This window comes from Rhipicephalus sanguineus, chromosome 2 (genome assembly GCF_013339695.2).
Source record: "Rhipicephalus sanguineus isolate Rsan-2018 chromosome 2, BIME_Rsan_1.4, whole genome shotgun sequence".
Classification (NCBI taxonomy): domain Eukaryota; kingdom Metazoa; phylum Arthropoda; class Arachnida; order Ixodida; family Ixodidae; genus Rhipicephalus; species Rhipicephalus sanguineus.
In genome coordinates, this window is record NC_051177.1 from 51,871,404 (window position 1) to 51,893,739 (window position 22,336).

Genomic DNA, 22,336 nt, shown 5'->3' on the forward strand with positions numbered 1-22,336 from the left:
AAATGAGCTATAGTCACGGTGCAGCAATTATGCACTTGCGCGGCGGCCGAACCACATGTTACGTGCGAGCAAGTGACACGGGCAGATAACTTGAGCCCAAAGGATGCTGCGAGTGCGTCGCCATGCAGTTCGGTCGTCACTGTAGCGCAGTTAAGGTGACGGGCACTCTTCGCCATAGTGCCTTTCTTCGACTATATTGTATTCAAATTTTTCAGTAGGGTGTGAGCAGCTTCCGCGCGCGGGGTATAAATACAGCGGGCTTTCTGTTCGAAAATAGATTTTTAATAAAAATCCTTTGACAGTCAGGCTCCTGTCGTTTACGCACACTAAAATTTCTCCCTAAATTCAGTAATTAAAGTGCACAATTTTTTTTACAGCACAGCTGTCGTGCTCGATGTTTACAGTGTCATAGATAAAAAATTATCATTGTCATGAACCGGCACGTGCTATCTTCAGCCTCTTCTTCATCGCCTTCCTTTTATTCTTCTTATGTTTCGCCCCCAGAACACGTGTGCCTATTTGTCCGATGTCTGATGAGCAAGAGAACGAGTACGAAGAAATAGACAAATTCTTGGCAAAAGAAATTTCTTGGCGAGGCGAGATTGGAATCGGCGTCCCAACTATCCAAAGACGAGCATCGCAGCCACCCGGCTATCCAGGCACGCTAGCAGTGCATAGCATAGCCTTGTATAGTATAGTATAGCAAGAGGATCGGCAGTTCCCGTGACAAGACAATTTGAATGAAGGCGCCTCGCGGCCGTATGTAGTCGTGGAAAGCGGTAAATCATCCGACTTGCACCAGTGGATTGCCTAACAGTTGCGTGTGATGTTTGGGGCTTATATGTTTCAAGCTGCGAATCAGTCTACTTCTAGTTAATAAGATAGAAATAGTTCAAGTAAGATACATTGTCTGGTCAATCTGGTCAATGGAGAGCGTTTAGTATAAAAAAATGCTTGTAGTTTATAAAAGAACGCACTGAAGTAAGATACATTGTAATATCTGGTCTATGGTGAGCGTTTAATATCAACGGGCTATTAGTATAACGAGAGAGAACGTGTTTACAGCCGGCACGCAGGCTGATACTTCGTTCATGACGATGGCCTGACGAAGCTCGCACAGCAGCGCCGTGTCAGTGCACGATGTCGGTACTTCTAAGGTCACTGCTATTCAGGCACGTAGAGGCGTGCCTGAATGTAGGCACACCTCTACGGACACCAGTTGAGACCTCGTTGTCACATGCCGTGGGACACGTTGGTGATTTTGCAAACACTTAAGTTTCGTCAACGCTAAGTTTACGCACAACTTTCTGGCGCTACTCGACTGTCCACTCTCGATGAGTCGTGTATGAGGCCATCTCGGCGATGGATCGCCATTTCATCCTTGCACTCGGGAAGGACGCTGAATGGTTTTGGAATCGTCACCTTTTTGGCAGTGACATGATTTTCGTAGTGCTGTGCTAAGATAGGCCGTCGAAGAGCCCTTCTCTGATGGTCCTTGCTGCTGCCGATGTTCCATGCGGCTCATGGCCAGTCCATATAAAAGGAGCGGCAATCCACACTGATCTTTGCACGGATGTTCCAACTAGTTTAGACCGGCGAGGCGGGGACATAGTTCAGAAACTACCAGCTGCCTTCTTCAATACGCCATCGTGGTTCAGTATAGGTCATCGTTCTGCATGCTACCAAATACCTACCACATAGTGGTACCTACCAAATGGTGGCAGCGCTTTGACGCTCTTCTGAACGACAAACTTTTTTTAAAAGTTCTCTTAGACGCAGTCAGGCCATAGCTTTTACCGGACTCGCTAGTGTTATGAGAATAAAATAATGCTACTGCCGGCTACAGGGGTTTTCAGACGCCCGAACTGGAAGCCACTTTGCGTGAGGATTCCTTTCTCAGTGTACGAGGAATACTATCAGTTTCAATGAAGGCACCATAGTAGGTTGTACGCTTACGCACTCTAGCATCCTGGATGCTGACGTATAGAACGAGCGAAAGTCGAGGGCAGTAAAGTTGGATGGGGTGCATAGTAAAGATTTATGACCGTTCTTCTAGGGCAGGGAACTAAAGAATTAACGCTCCATACGCACTAATAGATAACCGTTTCGTCTCAAAATTTTAAGCGCGTCATAAATAAAATAAGTTATCTGCAGCCGCTATTTCGTGTGAGCGGTGGTGTTGTGCTGCGGCGTGTTAGATGCTCTTGCTACGGTTCGACGTGTCAGGAAGCCTGTGGTGTCACAGGCGGCAGCAAGGCTCCTATGGAAGAAAGAAAGAACAATGAAGAGTGACATGTCAAATGGATGTTATTTCTACGCATCCGTAAAGGAAGTTCAGGGGGATTAAAACTAATCTCATTCCAAGCCAGGAGCATGGCATATTTATGGAACCTGTTTTTAGGTCAGACTAATTGGTTGTTCATAATACTGAAGTAACAGCGCGAAAGTAGACGAACACGAGGGAGAGATGCTCGCTTTCGGCGCTCTTTTTGTCCCCGAGTTACGGGGCCCTGCCTTTATAACAGAAATGATGTGTCATCTTCATGTGAATAATAAAGTTTTTTGATTGATTGATTGATTGATTTTGCTCTGGTTTTACGTGCCAGAAAAATACGATATGATTATGAGGCATGTCGTAGTGGAGAACTCTGGAAATTTCGATCACGTGGGGTTCTTTAACGAACACCTAAATTTTATACACGGGCCTCCAGCACTTTAGCCTCCATCGAAAACGCGGCCGCCGCGGCCGGAATCGAAACCACGACGTTCGGGTCATCAGCCGAGCATCGCAATCACTTTACCACCTCGGCGGCTTGTCTCACATTCGTCCTGGTCTAGTGTCACGCTGTTGCTTCAATAGAAGGAAGGGGAGCTGAGGCATATGTAACAATTTAAAGAGTACGTCGACAGACACAGTTTTGTCAACAACTGTTGATATTAAAAGGGCCAAGTTTTCATCATAATCTGTGTTATGCGGGTTCATCCTTGTGCGTTCACAAGCAAGCTGGCGAAATTTTAGCGCATTTTGTCATGTAATTTATTTATAATTGCACATTATTATAAACACGTGAGTCGGGCAACACTGACGCGCTCGCGAGCGGTGACGTAACAAGCTCCTTGCTGCGCGAGCGTCTGCACTCCGCCGAACGATATTGTTCTGTGCTCAGCTGCGCGTGATCGAGCTACTTCACATTTGTTAAGCTTTGCATTGATGTTGCGCGATTTGCAACGGCTGAAACTTTGGTAGGAGACGACGGCTGCTCTCCATCCAGCACATGACGTCACACACATGGCGGTCATCGGCGGTGGGTGGGGTTTATTAGCCGGCGACTTGTATGGCTTATTTTGCCCTCAAATATTCTTTTACAGACCATTTTTCATACATCTATACGGACAATAGACCCTATTCTTCTATTTTTAGCTCAAAACCGCAAATCCTTGGGGACCGTGTCAAGGCCCCTTTAAGCTGTCTATGCCTAGAGGAAGGCACCATCCACGGAAGCACCGCAACGGTATCGACCCTCGCCACGGGGAATTCACATTGCTTCCATTGCCAAGCACTTACCCCGGGCCGAGAACTTTCGCGTCACATTGGTACCGCTGAGAACGACCGCAGACATCGCGGTGACGGGCCCATTGAGTGGCTTGGCCTTCTTCCAGCTCTTGTCTCCCGGCGTGTAGCACTCCACGTCCGCCACAATTGCCGTCCCTGCATTTGAGGGCGGCCAGAAAAGAAGGAAGACCTCGCGCTAATAACTCGCGATGTCTATATGGAGTGCTATAATGCTACCCATTTGTCGTTTCGCATGTTTTCATGCGACTGGCCTTAAGAAAACGCTTCATGCACTTTGAGGAATAAATAAATAAATAAATAAATAAATAAATAAATAAATAAATAAATAAATAAATAAATAAATAAATAAATAAATACCGTTGAAGCCGCCAATGACATAGATGACACCTCCAAGCGTCGCCACGGCGCACGTGCTGCGGGCGCAGGTCAGCGGAGGTGCCTTGTGCCATTTCAGTGGAAGGCTTTCGTCGCTTTGGAGCACTGCGCAAGAATAGACGCGGCGCGACGCTACGCAATGTGTGCTTCCTGTAGGAGTCCAAAAATTGTTGTGTCTCGAACAGTACAGTAAATGGAACAAGCCTTAATATGAGAGATTGCAAAGGAGGGCCCAAAATTAGAACTGTTCGCACTGTTTAAAGAAAGGACCCTATCACAGTTTCGAGAGCTCAGCCGCTACACCAAATATATAAATGCATATGAGGTAATCTAGATCACTCTACTTAATCTAGAGATGCACTCAAGTGTGTGTGCGCGATCACTCAAAATTATGACTCGTGGCCGAGCTAGTCATGATTTCGGCATGTTCTTACGTATGCTAATTAGCACGTGCTAGATGACACCAGCAGACAGAAAAAAGCGTGTTCCACACACGCCGTCATGGCTACGAGCGGTGCTGACTGATACTCTCAGCTTTAAATACACAGATATACCCCATAAAGTGGACGGGAGGATGACCGCCGCCGTAGCTCAATTGATACAGAGCCTCGGACGCGTTATTGGAAACTTGCAGGTTCGGTCCCTGCCGTCGGCAAGTCGTGTTTTCGTCCATCGTGTTCACATTTATATCGTAATTACTACGAATAACGTCCCCTACACTTTCCTGGGCTTGACTGTCTGTTAGTTCCCATTAATATTGTGTCTATCAAAGAAAAACTCACCCTTCTAATTCCCCTTCTTTCGCTGTTCCAGAAGTGTCACGTTAGTTTACGTTTCACTGGCATCTACATTTAAATACCCGACACTCGTGGGTGGTCTGTCGCGTGACGTAGGGTCCGGTCTAGTTATAAATGATGGACAAGTGTTGAAGCAAGCTGTTGTACCACACCTGTGTACAGCCGACGGCGTCCGTCGAAGCCCCCAATGACGTATAGCCGGCCGCCGAGCCCGATCATGCGGTGGCTGCAGCGGGCATAGGGCAACGGTCGCACCAGCGACCACGAGTCCAGCGATGGATTATACTCCTCCACGCTCTCGAGCAGTTTGCGGCCGTTGTAGCCGCCGCTAATGTACAGCCGACCTACGCGCACAGTGAACACGGTTGAAGACCGGTTTGAAAGACGGTATGCAGTGCCCTTAGTTCTACGCATCGTAGTCGCATTTCTAGACCGCTACGTTAAAAAGTGTACACACTATAGGGAAAACAACAGCTTTGGATATTGTATTGTAGCGTTATTTACACTTAGTTGCACGGTTATTGTTGTAGCAGCGCGGCCACGTACCGCCAAGCCAGAAGTGCCATCGCATGAGTCACGAACAGCGACAGGCGAGCAGCAAGCAAAGCGGAAATCGTAGTTTACCTGACAAAGTCTACCTTTTGCGACGACCAAGTACTGGCGTCTGCGCGTCTGCCTACCAAGCGACCGCAAGTATGTGACGTAATTTCAGGAGCACAAAGCGTAATAGTTATTCTACTTTGAAGTAAGTTCAATAAATACAAACATACAACAGGTTTCATCTTGCTTCTATATACTGCAGCGACAAAGGCGTGAATACGTGGCGAACTCTGACGGAAACCACACAAACGGATTTGAAAGCACTGAACAAAAAATCACCAGTTGCTCAAGCGATTATTTTTTCGCCACAGAATGAAATTCCCTTTAGGCCAAGAAAAACAAATCACTCACCCTATACGTACAGGCCTTATTTAAAAAGAAAACTCGGTTCGCGCTATTGCTTCGGCGCCGCCTGAGCGTCGAAAGGCGACATCAGCACATCTAATCCGATACGTCACATCACTTATCGAATTCAAGCGTGTGAAATGTAGCGCTATCTGGCAATTAATATTGACGCAGATTCAACGAGAATGCAAGAAACAAGAAGCGACCTGACAGTATATACAGGGTGTCCCAGCTATCTTTAGCCAAGGGTTAAGAAATACAATATTAGAGGCAGGCGAGTGAAATCAGTTGCAAATTGCTGACAGCCACCTTGCGCACTACAGACATTTTTTTGTTTTGTAATTAACTAATTTGTTAATTAGGACGATTTAACTAAATTGCTAAATATTGACTTTAGGCAAGAAATTCTGCTGGCAAAGTTCGAGAGCGTCTTCAGAAACCCCAATTGCACTATTTGCAATAAAGAAAGTCTCACGTATACCATTTTTTCCAAGCTGCAAAGAAAGCCCGCGAAATACAAAAAGAACCACGTGACTAGCGCACACGCGCGCCGCGAGAATGCTGCCCTCAGCCGTGGTCAGAGCGAACGAAATCAGCTGCGGCCGCGACTCGCCGTCTCCGTTGCAGCGGTAGGCCGATAAGTTAAAGGTGGTTTCTTGGCCAGCGCTCGCTACAACTTGCCCCGTCACGCGCGCCAACTGGCTGGTAACGAGCCAAGAAACCACTGCCCACTTATCGGCCTACCGCTGCAACGGAGCCGGCGATTCGCGACCGCAGCTGATTTCGTTCGCTCAGACCACGGCTGAGGGCAGCATTCTCGCGGCGCGCGTGTGCTCTAGTCACGTGGTTCTTTTTGTATTTCGCGGGCTTTCTTTGCAGCTTGGAAAAAATGGTATACGTGAGACATTCTTTATCGCAAATAATGCAATTGGGGTTTCTGAAGACGCTCTCGAACTTTGCAAGCAGCATTTCTAGCCTAAAGTCAATATTTAGCACTTTAGTTAAATCGTCCTAATTAACAAATTGGTTAATTACAGAACAAAAAATTGTCTGTAGTGCGTGAGGTGGCTGTCAGCAATTTGCAACTGATTTCACTCGCCTGCCTATAATATTGTATTTTTTAACCCTTGGCTAAAGATAGCGGGGACACCCGGTATATAAGGCGGCACACGGCTTGACAGGCAATACGGGATCTAATTATGCATCGTATTAAAGCGAAATTGATGTATGCGGCCCTCTCGCCTGTTTAGTGGTGGTTCCTGTCAACCTATGCTACCGCTACAGATGTATACTGCTTAACGGCTCTGTTCCTTGCGATGTGTTGCGATGAACTAAGCCATACATAACCATCGTCACCTCTACAAGTGCAAGCCTCCGAGTAAATGGTTATATTAAATCGTTTTCTAGAAGCGAATTCAGCTATTCGCTTATACTGTAGAGTGCTATTTGGGCCGTTTATGCATGTCTCCAGAAAACGAGAAACATCGCGAAGAACAGGACAAGACAAAGACGGGTTAAGCGCTGACATACAGCCGATGCTTTATTGCGCACGAGGCAATATGCCTCTGTCTTGTCCTCATCTAGCGCTGTTTCTCCTATTCTATTCTATTCTATTCTATTCAAAAAGAACAATCACCGTTGGTTTTAGCGAAACATTTTTCACAGTCGTAAGCCACATCCTAACGGCCGATAGTGAAATATCAAAGGAAGCGCTCACCTTTGAAAGCACACACAGCGGCGTCGCTTCGCCTTCTCATCATACGCGCAACCATAGTCCACTGGTTTGTACGGGGGCAGAAACGCTCCGCGGTGGGCGTGCGCTCAACGCCTGCGTCAGAAAATAAGAAACGCAGTGAGATCCGGGACACGAGGGGGGCATTAAAGCGAGGTTTTCTGTGCTGGTCTCTCCGTGTTTTTGTGACCGTGGCTGGTGGTGGCGCTATCTTCTCGAATAAGTCACACCATATATACCGCAGGCTTAGATTCGCTTGCAGTAGTTAAGACAGGTGTTACCTTTATTTCTGTTAAGCCGCATTCAGTCGGTCGAGGGACTTAAGGGTACACGCTTACGGCTTTGCGTTCCTTTCGGGTTTTAGTTTAACTTTCTACCACTCAGCTATTCACTTCCTGCTATAACCTCGCTAAAGAAGACTTCTGGGACAAGTTCGCTCAGGAATGGTCATCGACGTTGTGGGCGTCATAGCCTGCCACAGAAGGTGCAGGAGGACACGTCGGTCCAAGCGCATCTAAGCGTTGAGTGAAAGATGAATATGCAACGGAGCTTCGCTTTGTGTACATTGTATGAAGGGCGTGTTGGATCTACTATAACTTTTAATGCATGTAGAAGATATTAGCTTTAAGGATACATTTCCTGCCTGTACTCCCCGAGATGACACGACCACACCCTCGTCACCTATAGCAGCAAGGCTGTAGTAGGTCGTGCCAGAAATTCACGGACGAATAACGACGGGCTGGGGCACGTACGGTGGGTATTCCTGAATCATGACATGTAAATTATCGCTGTCCCTAAAGGAAAAAAAAAGTGTACAGTGATTCCATAATGAGAGTACTAACATATAGGGCAGAAGCTCGAAATAACAAAGAAACCGAAAAACTGTTAAGGACTACGCAGAGCGCGATCGGAAGACATGTCAGAATGGGTCTGCAAACGAACGAGGTCAACCACGCAATGCGTTGGATATATAATCCGCAGGATAGATGACCGGTGGTCAGTGAGAGTTCTGAGAAGCTCGAGATGCAAACCAGACTAAAGATTTTGTTGCGGGAACATATTTACACGAAACTGAAGGTTCGCGGGATCGGATCCCGACCGCGGCGGCTGCATTTTCGATGGAGGCCAAAACGTTTGAGGCCCGTGTACTTAGATTTAGGTGCACGTTAAAGAAATAATTTTAACGTGGTTTTGGGACGTTAAAGGGGTGGTGCCACCATGTTTGTGGCTTGCGCGTTCTTTGCTGTAAGCGTTTCCTATAGCTCCAGGAAGCATGATGCACGCACCAAGATTCACGTATTCTCGCTAAATAATCTAATATCGCCTTTTGATGTGGACGACTTTCGGTTTCGGTTTCTGGGCGCCGAGGTTGGTCAGTGACGTAGAAGTGTAGGAGGCGTGGTCACATGACCACACAAGGCTGTGACGCACTTAGCCAGGAAGCGATCGAAACTCGGCGTGTGAGGTAGCAACCGATGCCTTGCCGGTACTATAGTGAACAAGAATATATTCTAGTTCACTACAGCCGGTACGTACGTTGCGGAAATGGCGGAGGTCCGAAGGTCACTCACGTCACTACAGCAGATCTGGTGTGACGTCACTACAACTTCCGTTGCCTTTCCTATACAGCTACGTCAGTGTTTGCGCGCTAGCGATGGGTTTCGATCGGGAGAATGGGCATTTAGGTACACTTTGGAAGTGAATTAAAATATATTCTAAACGTTTTCTGTGTCCGAACCTTTGTGTGGAGTGTCCTTGCATACAGAGGAAACCCACAACAGGCTTGTTATACCCTCGAAATTTGATGGCACCACCCCTTTAAACCCCAGATAATAATAAAATGCTGAAACGCCTAACATTCGTCCACTGCAACGCCACGTGAGAATTTAGTATCGAGGGACACCACAGCGCGCACATGTAACACACAATCAGACACTCATGCCGTTAAGAAACGAAGTTCTTTATCAATTAGGCAAAGCGATGGCATGCTTACGGAGGGGTGGGGGGTGCGTGGGGCGGCTTCCTTCTTGTGTATCGCACTGATTCGCACACGCCCCAACTATTTCATGCGTTCTTTGATCCCTGTATCGGCTAAGAATCTGGCATGTTTGAAATGCCGTCTCGGAGATCGCAGATCACAGCCGCAAGATGCATAATGAATCGCCAAGTTGCTGCCTCGCCCTGTGTCCAGAGACCTCGAATGTTTCCGGAAGCACTCGTTGAGGCAACGGGACATAGACGAAGAAAAACAATATTTGATTGAAGGAATATACGTATGCGCAAAATTTATGTGCAAAAGCATAACATTTGTACATTGCAAACATACGTTAGGAAATAGTATCGACGGACAGCAGAGCGCACACATGTAACACACGATCAGGCACTCATGCCTCTATTAGACTTCACTGCCAGCGTTGTTGGCCTCGTATTGTTTTTGGGCAACCCGTAGTCCGGCAACGGTAAGCAGTCTGCGGACAACACTAACGACTGTCTAATGAGCAAACAAGCGTTGCCGCAGAAGTGGCGTACCGGTGTGGCCGCCCATGGCGTAGACGTACTCTCCGAGCGCCGCCGCCGCCACGTAGGCCCGCGACACGTTCATCGGCGAGTGATGGGTCCACTTGCCACTGTCCAGGTCGTAGCTATCAATGGTGCGCAGGTAGGCGCGCAGCTTGAGGCCGCCCAGTATGTAGATGCGACGCCGTAACAGCACCACGCCGTGGTACGCTCTGCGCGCGTTTTATACAGATCAGAGGAGAACGTACACGTGCCTCATCCGAGCAGCGCTCGAGCGTTTACGTAGTTAGTGCGGTAGAAAAACGTGAAAATTTCTGCGAAACGAGCTCTTTAACGCTATCGCGTTAAAAGTGTCGTGACTGGACGAATAAATGTACCCGGCTAGGCAAATTTACACAGACCAGGAATACCGTAAAAAAAAAAAGAAACATCTTCTTCGGCTAAGGCTGTGTCTAACAAAGAAAAAAACAATCCCTTGTATTCCCCTTTCGTCCGCTTAATGATATAACTTGTGTAAGCATGTGTACATCCCCCCCCCCCAACCCCCATTCCCTTTTTTCCCCTAAGCCTTTGTTATCCGTCCACTGCCTGTTCAAAAGGGGAAGTGTATAAGATACCCCGTCATGCGGTCTGTCCTGCGTAGGCCTGGCAGATATAGGTGTCTCAACATTCGAGGATTCGGGCTTCTCGAAGGAGCGGGCGCACACTTTTGCCGAGCTCATGCAAATACCCCGTTTGAACCGTCGGACATACCCTCCCCCAAATCCCTCCCTTACCCACTCCAAACAAATCCTATGGAGACGTTTACAGACCCGCACTCTTCCTTCCCTTCAGCTGCTGTCCCACTACTGTGGCACTTCCCTGAATGTTCCCTGTGTGGCGAAACTCACGCCACCCTTTCCCATATTCTTTTCGGCTGCCGCGCTGATCCTCCCCAGCGGGGACAGCCTGCCATCTCCAGCTGGGAGGACTGGGAGGTCCTGCTCTCGTCTGGGGACCCGGCGTTGCAACTTGCTGCGGTGACTCGGGCTGCCGATGTCATCGCGGTGAGAGGCATGACCGCCTGCCCGCCCGACCGCCTGCCTGCCCGCCTGCCCGCCCGCCCACCCGCCCGCCTGCCTGCATGCCTGCCTGCCTGCCTGCCTGCCCGCCCACCCGCCCACCCGCCCGCCTGCCTGCCTGCCTGCCTGCCTGCCTGCCTGCCTGCCTGCCTGCCTGCCCGCCCGCCCGCCCGCCCGCCCGCCTGCCTGCCTGCCTGCCTGCCTGCCTGCCTGCCTGCCTGCCTGCCTACATTCGAGTGCAGGAGCATAGCTTCAAAGTGCGAAAAGGGTGGCATAGTTTCCCTGGTGTGCATCGCACACAATGTGGCTGTATTCCGTTCCTTGAAGAGATGGGTTTATTAGCTAGGCATCCTAACGAAAATACAAGTCTCATCGAGAATTTGCGGCAATTGCTGAAGGTGATTCGGTCATTAGGCCCTCATTAGCTTTAACTGATAAGTAGCCTGCTTCCTAGAGTCCACACATGTGCACTTGTTCACCTTGAGAGGGCTGTCCATGCTTTGGTTGTTTTTCGAGTGCTTCCACATGTCGGCTTCGCGTTTAGGAAGGGGCCGCTTTTTATCGTACTGTCTTTGTCATATAAATATATGGAGGTCAGCGCTCGTCTTCGTCGGTCTGTCTCTCTGTCGTCTTCCCATGCGCTGCAGTCATACTTGAGATGCTGAAAGAATGAATAAGTGAAAAGGACGAAGGACAAAGGAGAGAAGTGGCACACAGTCCTTTGTGCTTCATCCTTTTGACTGGTTCATTCTTTCAGAATGTTGACTCAGAGTTCAACCTTACTACATTTGAGATGACAAGGCGCCCCTAGACAAAGATAGGTCCCCCCATCGAAGCGTCGGACACCCTGCCCGCGGTTTCAACCTATCCGCACATTGTGCTTCCGTCTGTCGACTCGTATACCTTGACTTTTGATTTATACCGTAATTACCCACGCGCAATCAACCAATCTAATGAATCTTGTCAGCGTGTTTCTTCAATTGATTAGGTGTTAAGGGAATCCGCACGCACCTTGCACTGAAGGCGTCGTCCTTGTGCTGAAACCAACGGTCGACTCGCGGGTCGTACGTCTCGATGGTGGCTCGGGGCTGGCGGTTAGTCCAGCCACCGATAATGAAGATCACCTCACTCGGCAACCGCGGCAGCCAGCGCTCGGGGTTCGTAAGACCGCACTTCTGACAGCACGCCTGCTTCAGATCCATGGGCACTGAAATATTTAGAGAGTACCACGTGTGCCATAGAAGACCCAGACGGCTTCGATACCTTCACTTGTTTAACATTCCTGCACATTCGGTTTTACCTCATTACTCGCTCACGTAACATCCCGAAAGGCGTACATAGCTGCGTAACTATAGCTTATTGCGAATGATGAATTCACAGTTTTGTCATGGTTAACGGATGTGGACTGCGTATGAGAACACCACAACGACGTCAGATATGATGTCAGCTGTTTTCCGTTTTAAATTATTGCAAAGCACCTATCCACTTGAATAATGGACCTGATGCAAAATATTAAGAAAAGAGAAACAGTGGGACGAATTCACTGTAGGATGAACTATGTACAACATAGAGAATAAACATCCAACAGTTGTCCTTTCAACTCGTTTTACTAATATATTTTACACATGTTTCAACTTGCTAAACACGTCTAGTGAGATGATGAAGCACGGGTGCAACATTACAAATATCTTGGGCTATATTTTTCAGAAAATCTGACCTGGACTAGACACATTGAACATGTCAACTTAAAATCTTCATCAATGATTAACCTCATAAAACACATTGACGAACAACTTTATAATACAAATGTTCGCCCAATACTTGAATACGCTTGCGCAGCATGGGACCCCAACGCATCTTGTCTTATGAATAAACTTGAGCGTATCCAGACTCGCGCAGCCACGTTTGTCTCTGGTAATGACAACTATAAAAGCAGCATTTCATTAATTAAAGACAACCTTGGCTGGAAAACACTATAGCTCAGCGCCGCTTAACAACGAAATTACTACTATTTTTCGGAACTTACTCTGATCTCAGAGGAATTCATAAAAGCTTGTACCAATTCCCCCCTCACCTCATCTACGCGTTGTGCATAGGCGTGCGCACAGGGGGGGAAGGGGGGGCGGCCGCCCCCCCTAATCACCTAAGAGGGGGGGCGCAAAATCTGCCCCGTACATTGACCCTTCTAGTCACCTAAGAGGGGGGGGGGGCGCAAAATCTGCCCCGTACATTGACCCTTCTAGTCACCTAAGAGGGGGGGGGGGCGCAAAATCTGCCCCATACATTGACTTAGAAGGGGGGGGGGGTGCTGCGACGACCCTTTGCCCCCCTAATGGGGAACCCTGCGCACGCCTATGGCGTTGTGATCATGATTGTAAGGTACTTGAAATGCGCTGTCGTACGATTGTGTTTCAAAATTCATTCTTTTCCGCACACCTCTATGCACTGGAACATACTTCCTAAGGGCGCTGTATCCAGTTGTAAAACACTATCCCAGTTCCAATCGCTTTTACGTTCTAGTCTCCCGTGAGCTATAAAATTACTCTACACTTTGTATTTTTTCTCTCTTTTGATATGATTATGCCTGAGTTGAAGTACATTTCTTCGTTTGTATGTACTGCCACTTTTCCATGCTGTATCCACCGCTCTGTGATTAGCTCATATTTTCATCTTTGTATGTGTGTATACATATATGTTGTTTTGTGAAAATTTCTTCTCGAGTTGCCCGCCTGCAATAATGCCCTCGTGGCCCTGAAAGTACTTGTATAAATAAAATAAAATAAAGTCAAATAAAATAAAAGTATTTTTTGGTGTATGTGGCACGTTTTAATCATTGTTTTCATCAGTGCTATTGCTTTTTCTGCACTGATGCAGCCTGGCTTGATAGGAAATAAGCAGATAGGAATAAGCATGCTTTGTAAGACGAGAGCAACGGAGCATGCAACGCCGCACTAAACGTGACTGACTCGGTAGGATGCACGTACCACGCCTATCTGACCACGCTACATATTGAAGCTACACTGGCACAGCTTGTCGGCCCATATGAAAGGGTTCACTCGAAGAGGGTAGACTTATTTACTAAGGCGAAATCCTTAGATGCCTCGTCAAACACGAAAATTGACCATCGGCGGCGTCGGCATCAACACGAGTGATACAAGAAATCATTATCACCTGATTACGTTACCACATGACGTCATCATGACGTCACAGATCATTAATAGTGACGTTCTCATGACGTCACTATGAGCCACCACATGACATCGTCGCATGGTCAAAGGTGGGCCGATCACGGAGGCAGTGCAGAACCACGTTAGGGGCTGAAAGCTTTCGGAGGCGAGTGCGGGAAGGTCAATACTGTCACGTGGTCGTGACGGTGAAGAAGGGAGCATTTGGCATGTTCAAGACGAAGCTTTCTGCTCGAGCGAACTTGTGCCCAAGAAATAAAAAGTTAAAGCATAAGAAATGCACGCTGTACGCTGATAGCGTCAAGCATTGTTGTCGGTCGTCACTAATCTAATCAGCAGTAAAGCCCGTCGGCGTTTTATACGTGTGGCATCGAAGGTTCCAGTGTTATCGGTGGTGGCCGGGCCAGTTCCAGAATAAACTCTACTGTTCGCGTTGCGCGCTCAAGCTTATCAGAAGAGTTTAAAATAATGTTGAAGGTTCCCAGACATTCGGGAACGGTTTGCGCAAGGCAGTGGTTAAATGTGTAACGGACCGGTTACATGAAAATACAAAAAGAAGTGCGCGTCGCAATACATCTACTGAAAAGAAAAAAAGAAGATGACTTTCGCCTTCGAGTCGTCTTAAGAGAATGCATAAGGGACCCTGTGAGTTTTTTTTTTTTTAATGCACTTGCTTGCAGCACCTTTTGCTCCACTGTTACCACCATAGACCGGGAAAAAAATACTGGAGTTCACTCAGACTCACTCAAGAAATATATTTTGCTCTTAGGGCTCCCTCGGACTCACACTCGCCAAACTTTTCTTCAGTCGGACTCACTCGGACTCCGACTCAACTTTTTCTCAACAGGACTCACTAGGACTCAGACTCACGGCTCGATCTGAATCTGAGTGAGCCTGAGTTAGTCGACTCATGAGTGCGTTCGGGTAAATTAGCTGTTTCAATCATAGTGTCAATGCTCTTTAACGCCAATATCTCACACAATCGGTGCCCTACGTGGTGACATTTGATCTCGTACCTTCAGATACGAGTTAACAGTGGCTGCGACTCGCACGACTCGCACGAGTTATTTTTGTCAAGAACTTCCCGTGAAAGAGCTTGCGGGGGGTGAAGTCAAGGCACTCCCCCCCCCCCCCCCCCAGCCCGCTTAAATCACGCCTCCGATCAATAAATATTGGGGTGGCGTATGAACGCTGGTGCTTTAAAATATGTGTGAGCAGGCGGGAGTATAAACAAGAGCCGATATAACGCTGATAGTAATGCTGAAGATGAATAGATAGGACCATAGGTCGGCAAAAAAAGTGAAACACACTCAGACCTATTCAAGAAATATAATTTGCGCGTAGGGCTCGCTCAGGTTCAGATGCACCAATATTCTCCTCAACCGGACTCACTCGGACTCGATTCACTAAAAATTTTTGTTAACCGGACTCACTCGGATTCCAACTCACCAAATACTGCTTACCCGGACTGACTCAGACTCAAGACTCGCGGCCCGATCCGAGTCTGAGAGAGTCCGAGTGAGTCGACTCACAAGTTAGTTTGCCGACCTGTGGTTACTGCTGATTCTGTACTTTACAGATTTACGAGGTTAGGTTGTGTTCTCTCCTGAAACCCTTTCAGTCGGAATAAAAAACCCTCAGTGAGTATATTCAGAATAACATGTTCTGAGAACGTCATAGAAGCGTTTATATTGCTACACTGAAGGTTAAGAAATTGGAGGACGCTTGAGTTTCGCCATCAAGACCGAAAGGCGAAAGCGTAATAACGCCCCGCTTGCATTGTCTTCTCATTCGCTTGACACGATTCGCTTGTCGGTGGACACCTAAACCGCGCCGCGAGAAAAGGAACATTTGTACGTTTCTACATGCCACATTTTCTAACGATACTCATCCCACTACATGACGCCTGTATAGTTCTTTTTTTCTTTTATTGCGATAGCAATTATATGGACAGTCTCGGCTGAATTTTGCCGTCGCCGTCGCCGTCATGCACCGTATTCTTAAAGCAGTTTCAAGCACAGGCCTGGCTGTGTGGTATAGGATGTAACGCCACGCAGAAGATCTAGGTTCGATTCCGGCTTGACCCCCCGATCTTTATTATTTGCATCAATTACGATTATTAGCTCACAATCGACGCCGCCTAAAAAGGAATTTTTGCGAGCACGGGCTTTTGAACGTTATCGGGTCAATAACAGCGACAAATGGAGGTCACGTATTACTTACACGTCAACTTCGTATGTCACAATTAATCGCGACAGAACTGTGTGGTCGTTTTCATCTGCTTCTGCCACGTAGTTTAGAAAGGTATCTTTTTAGTAACACACACACACACACACACACACACACACACACACACACACACACACACACACACACACACACACACACACACACACACACACACACACACACACACACACACACACACACACACACACACACACACACACACGCCTGGAGATCAAAGCGCGCTTACGCAATAAAACACACACAATGCGCTGCATCCCATGTCTACAAACAAAAGGTACCCATGCAGTGTATGTGAAAAACCTGCGCAACTAGTAAACGTCCCTAAGTGGAGTAGGCGAGAGTTCTAGGTAGTTGCTAAACAATGCATAACATGCTGATTCCACAGTGCACTGAGGAGTGGGACACCCATCGATAAATGAAAACTCACCGATTTCAGGTTCGGGCGCTTTCGGCGGGGCTGCTACAGGGGCTGCTGGCCCGGCTGCTTGCCCGGCTGCAAGCGCGTTTGCTTGCATTTGCGCTGCTTGGCCAAAAGCAATTTCAGCGAACCACTGGTTGCCGGCCTCATTGACAGCCAGGGCGCCAGCCACGGCCGGTTTCGGAGCCGCGTTTGCTGGAGGAGTCGGCGGTGGCGGCTTTTCTGGTTCAGTCAATGCGCGCATCAGCTTGTTGGGCGCGCACATGCAGGGGCCTAATCTCAAGGCCTGAGAGATTGCGGCCCGGTACTCGGCTGTGTCGATCAGCGAAGGCCACCGACTGGCAAACTGGTCCAGAGCCCTAAACGAAAGTTGATGCTAAGCGATTAGTCCTGCTTCTACGAAACTAACTCGTTTGACGAAACAGCAAACAAACAAAATACCGCAGAAACCATTCAACGATGATCGCCAAGGTTTATGCGTATGCATTTGAGCACTACACATACCCTACGAGCAAGAAAATCCGGAAAGGAAGACATAAAAGCGCATGTGTGAAATTGAATGCGTTTGAGTTATGCACAGGAGATTCTTTTTTTCGAGGCATTCTGTTCCACAAGCATCTGATGCTTAGGTGTTACGTTTTATGGAAGAAAAGAACCCGTGTGGTATAAGAGGTAAATCCTTCTTGAGTTTAATACATGACCTGCTCTTTCTCCTCCTTTGCGTACACAGTAAATGGCGAAGCCATTCGGCGGTATGGGATTGTGATGTTCGACGCGTCCGTGTTTACCTTATCGAGCAAATGCCCAAGATCTGCGGAGTGTTTGAAAGGCTGCTCCATGACGACGAAGTACTCAAGGCCATTGGCGTGCGCAGGGTTCCCCATTAGGGGCGGGGGAGGAGGGGGGCGCCAAGATTCATCGCAGCGCTCCCCCCCCCCCTTCCTGATGGTAATGTCCAAAAGACAACGTGCTTCACAATGGATGCGAAAATGAAAATGGTGCGATGACATGCTTCTCGCTATGGCCTGCCTTTGGTCCCTGGCTTTATAGGAATAAAGATGGGAAGTAAACAGTTCTTGGAATGCAAGATCGTGCTCCTTCAGCCAACATTATCGTCAAAAACCTGCGTGGCTATAACAATGCCGGGACAGGTCCGACTCGGTCAAATTACGGGGCAGACTCTTCTCTCCTCCCCACCCCCCCGACCAATGGTGATGTGAGGGGCGTGATTCCCCCATTCCCCCTCCTTGCCCTCCCCGTGCGTACGCCTGTGCTCAAGGCTGTGGACGACGTGCGTAACGAACGTAACGTGCGTGACGTGCGTAACGCAAGGGATCTTTTACTGGAAGCCACGACGCTAAGCTTGAAGCTAAGAGGGTATGTTCTTGATCTTAAATGTTGCACTGAAGACAACAAACAAACAAAACGAAAACGCCCGGGGCATATTGGATAGAACCGTCAGTACATATGCGCTGCGATGGCGTCACTACTGTGTGATTGTAGTGTGAAGTCACTCGGCTGCATAGCACATCGGTTGGTCGATCAGGAAATATGGCTGGGAGGTAACTAATAAAATATACACACATTTAAAGAACCTAAATCAACACGTTAACAACAGATAAAGAAAAAAAGAAGCTGACCGGGAAATCACAGAAGCTTTCGGATCAAGTTAATGATCTAGTGATTAGGCATCAAGAAGTGGGAAGGCCAACTCACTCTTTCCTGAATCGGCCAATGCGGACACACTGAAGCAGCTGTAGCAACACGGTGCCGTGGGGCACCGAGGCAGGCGAGCCTGACGTGCACCATTTTGCTACGGCGTGAAGCACGTTATCTTCGTGCTCAACGTTCAGCTCCGGCGACGAGAGCAGGTCATACATGAGCCATGCAGGAGTGTCCAGGAACTCCTCGCTGCGTTGCCAGATCTGCATTCACCGAGTGGGGTTCAGCGTACAGACGCGATGGGTGCGCGTGCGACAACAGAAGCGTACAGCAAGACAACGTCTTTCCTGGCTGCTTCCAACTGATTTCTCAACACGTATGGGACAATCTCGAAGGCAGCGCAATATAGTACAGCATTTCACTAGGTCACGTGGCTTCGACTACCGTGTTCACTTGCATACTATCAGCACTCGTTAGCAGTGGCTCATGCTGGCTAAATGATGGATAATGTTGACTACAGCTGATTATCTGTTGACACAACTGCAACATTGCTTTCATCCAATCTCAGTCGAATACTTTGCGTGGTCTAACATTTATTTATAGTGTAGTAATGGCGTCCTACAATACGCAGTGCATTACAGCGACACGTGATGCATACAAGATTCACCATCTGCACCCGCTATAGCCATGCCCAGCCTGCAAAACGCGTAGATGGCTCGCAAACACGCCGCCTATGCGACCAATGTATTCGCCGATTACTTCTGGAATAGGCCCGCTCTAATATTGAACTATCGCAAGGATCGGCCTTGCGGCCTCCGATTGTGCCAGCTGGCGTGACGCTGACGCCAGATGGTAAAAAAAGTGTTCCACACTCGCCGTCATCGTTGCGAGTCACGCCGACTATCACTACCAGCTTTGGTACTCGATAAAGTGGACGAGAGGACGGCCGCCGCCGTAGCTCAATTGGTAGAGCATCGGGCGCGTTATCCGAATGTTGCAGGTTTGGTCCCTGCCGGCGGCAAATCTTTTCGTCCACTTTACTTTGTTCACATTTATAACTTAACTACTACAATACAGTTAAAACAGTACAATTAACGTCCTCTATACCTTCCCTGGCTTCATTATCTTTTGGCTTTCATTAAGGTTGTTTTAAATAACACTTTGCCATTTTAAACTAAGTTAGCGTTCCTCTTTAATGTCCATTGTGCTACGCTCACCTCGTCAAAGTTTCCGCGCACGAAGGTGAACACGGCATCCTCGAAGCTCGGGCAGTAGTACTGGCGCGTGAGGGCGGCCAGGCTTAGACAGTTGTCGATCCCCATTGAATTCAGCAGCAGCTTCAGGCATTGTTTTCGAGCTGCTTCCAGCAGGAGCATGTCGGCCGCCCGCAGCACCTCCAGGATGTTGTGAGCATTCACGCATAGCTGCACGAGTTGAGGTGCAGAGAGTTGTCACACAAAGGCGACCCCTCTGGCAGAAACCGTACCGCGACCGCTACGCCACGTCGTATGAGTTTCGTGACGCCACAGTCCGCAATGTGACAGTGTCACGTTTGCTGTGGATTTGCTCAGGTCTTCGTTTAGGCAGTCTTTGCCACCTCCGACCAACAGCTAGGCCTCGGGCCTGGCAGACAACGGGACTCTTATCGTTTGATTCATGGGACATTTCATCATTCCCTTTTAGACTTTCTGCCCGAATCATATTTGTTCGTGCATTTCTCTCAAGCTTATATATTATGCCTACGAGAAAGCTTTCGAGATTGGAAAAAAAATGAATGGCTCAAGCACTCTCGGTGCTATCTTTCTGCCAACAGCATGCACAACGACTATTACTTGACATTCCCAATACTTCGGGAAAGGCCAGTTAGAGTAGACAATTACCGGGTTCACAAGTGCTGAAATACTCATAAGATAACCCCCGAGACGTTCCGCATGCCGTTCGAAATAAAGCCATTATTTAAGTTCGACATTTATGGAAACATACATAATTATACATAGAAAGTGAACATTTTCCCTAATAATTATGCGGAAAATATATTGAAATATAGGAGTGGCATGCGGAGCGTCCTGCTACCGTAACAGAACTTGTAATGCATCGAAAACGTAACACGAAGGCTGCGCTTCGGTCCCAACTGACGGAAAGTTGTTTATCTCGTCTACTTTTATTTCTTGTATATTGTAATTACTAGGCAATTCAGCTAAAACTACTTAGCATCTATGCTAGACACTCCCGAGATTTTGGGACAGCGAAGTTGCGGTATATGACTATCGGGGCCACCCGTGCAGAAGTAACTCCTGAAACATCTTGTAAATGACTGTCATGTATTCTAAACACTTTCCTTGTTTTTTTTTTTTGCTTCATTCCATTATTGCTATGTCCTACTTCATTATTTCCTCACTACTCTATTACCTATCATTATGTGACAGCTATGTGGCCATAACGTACAATTTACTGATATTGTCAAATTATACTAATAGGAGGTCCCTCTGACAGTTTTGAAACTCCGGAACCTCCTTCTTTACTAATGATCAATAAAGAATTGAGGAATTGCTTTTCTGCGCTTTACTGTCTGTTAGCTGTTTGCGATTCAATGTACTCCTTGCTATTCTCCTAAGAACACCGAGAAATGATGCATGAAGAGGTCCTGGTTGTTAAAGTGATTGTACCCTTGATTACATGCATTTTTTTTTGCTCTGATGACACTACGGTACAGTTTATCGTAGTACTACGCAGCTGAGTACAGATCAGAGTAAATACCCAGCGCATCTGTGTAGAGGTAGTTCTTATGGGAGCACGTATAAACCACGCGCGTGCGCAGTTCAATAAATGCGGCTTTTCGCACGCTGTCGTGGGTTTTCGACGAGCAGACAGACAATCAGACCACGACGAAAAAAAAAAAAAGCTCTTTGACAGAGATCAAGCGTTCTATCGCATTAACAGATAATAAACAAATCCGATAGAATTTTGCTGCATTTCCGGTGATTAAGCGAAATAGTAAAAAAAAAAAAAAACATGCTGGTCAAACTACAGCGTTTCGCTGTGGATAGAACATCCCAACTTCAATCATGACACGAGTCAGCGTCCTCTCAAAGTTGCCGCTTAAATGTATAGCTGCACTTCTCCGGAAGTTCCCCACCTGGTCTGTGTACTGGAACGTGAGGAGCGCGTCGAGCACGGCGGCACTGACCCCGCTGACGACGACGTCCTGGTGCGAGCCGAATTGCTCGCGGAACAGTCCCGCGAAGTACGGGCTCATGTTGGAAAGATAGCTGCGGTGCGCCTCGAACGAACCGCCATCGGAGGTACGCAGCGTGCAGTCGCCCGCCGCGTCGCCGCCGGGCAGCAGCACTCTGCCGGAGAACATGGCGGCCGCTCCAGCACCTCCTTCTTAGCGGAGGCGTTGTCCGCTCCCGGGATGCCAGCCAACTGCACCGCCGGTTCCAGACACCCCTGCACGCACTGCACGCGCTGCCGCCGATGATGATCACCTGCATTGGCGTATATGTATATATAAAGAGAGAAATAAACTTTATTGTGCGACCAGGCTTCAGCCAAAAGGTGGGTGGCTTCCTCATCCTCAGTGTGGCGATAATAGTATATTCTAGGCACTACAGTACATGCTGAAGTGGAGGGCATCTGTAGATGATAATGATGGTGATACGCACTGCTGGCGCGATGATGATAGGCGTGCGCCTTCTTCACAATAAGTGGGGGATGCAAGTTTCACCGCAATCTCCAGCCCCCTCCTTTCAATCGGTTAAGCACGAGTCCAAGACAAAGGAAGCTTCGCAATGGATGGAGACATGGAGATGAAGCGCGC

At 48.0% G+C, this 22,336-nt stretch overlaps 1 protein-coding gene across 1 annotated transcript; it reads right to left on the minus strand.

The window, feature by feature from the left end:
* Positions 1–1,445: 1,445 nt before the first annotated feature.
* Positions 1,446–21,988, minus strand: LOC119381579 (kelch-like protein 10). The gene is made up of 11 exons (XM_037649354.2): positions 21,653–21,988; positions 19,734–19,940; positions 18,571–18,779; positions 16,864–17,213; positions 12,013–12,208; positions 9,953–10,152; positions 7,409–7,519; positions 4,899–5,090; positions 3,932–4,054; positions 3,566–3,709; positions 1,446–2,260 (listed from the first exon to the last, which is right to left on the minus strand). The coding sequence occupies exons 1-11, from the start codon at positions 21,878–21,880 to the stop codon at positions 2,223–2,225; spliced, it is 1,998 nt and encodes a 665-aa protein (XP_037505282.1). The 5' UTR covers positions 21,881–21,988; the 3' UTR covers positions 1,446–2,222.
* Between the last annotated feature and the right edge of the window lie 348 nt (positions 21,989–22,336).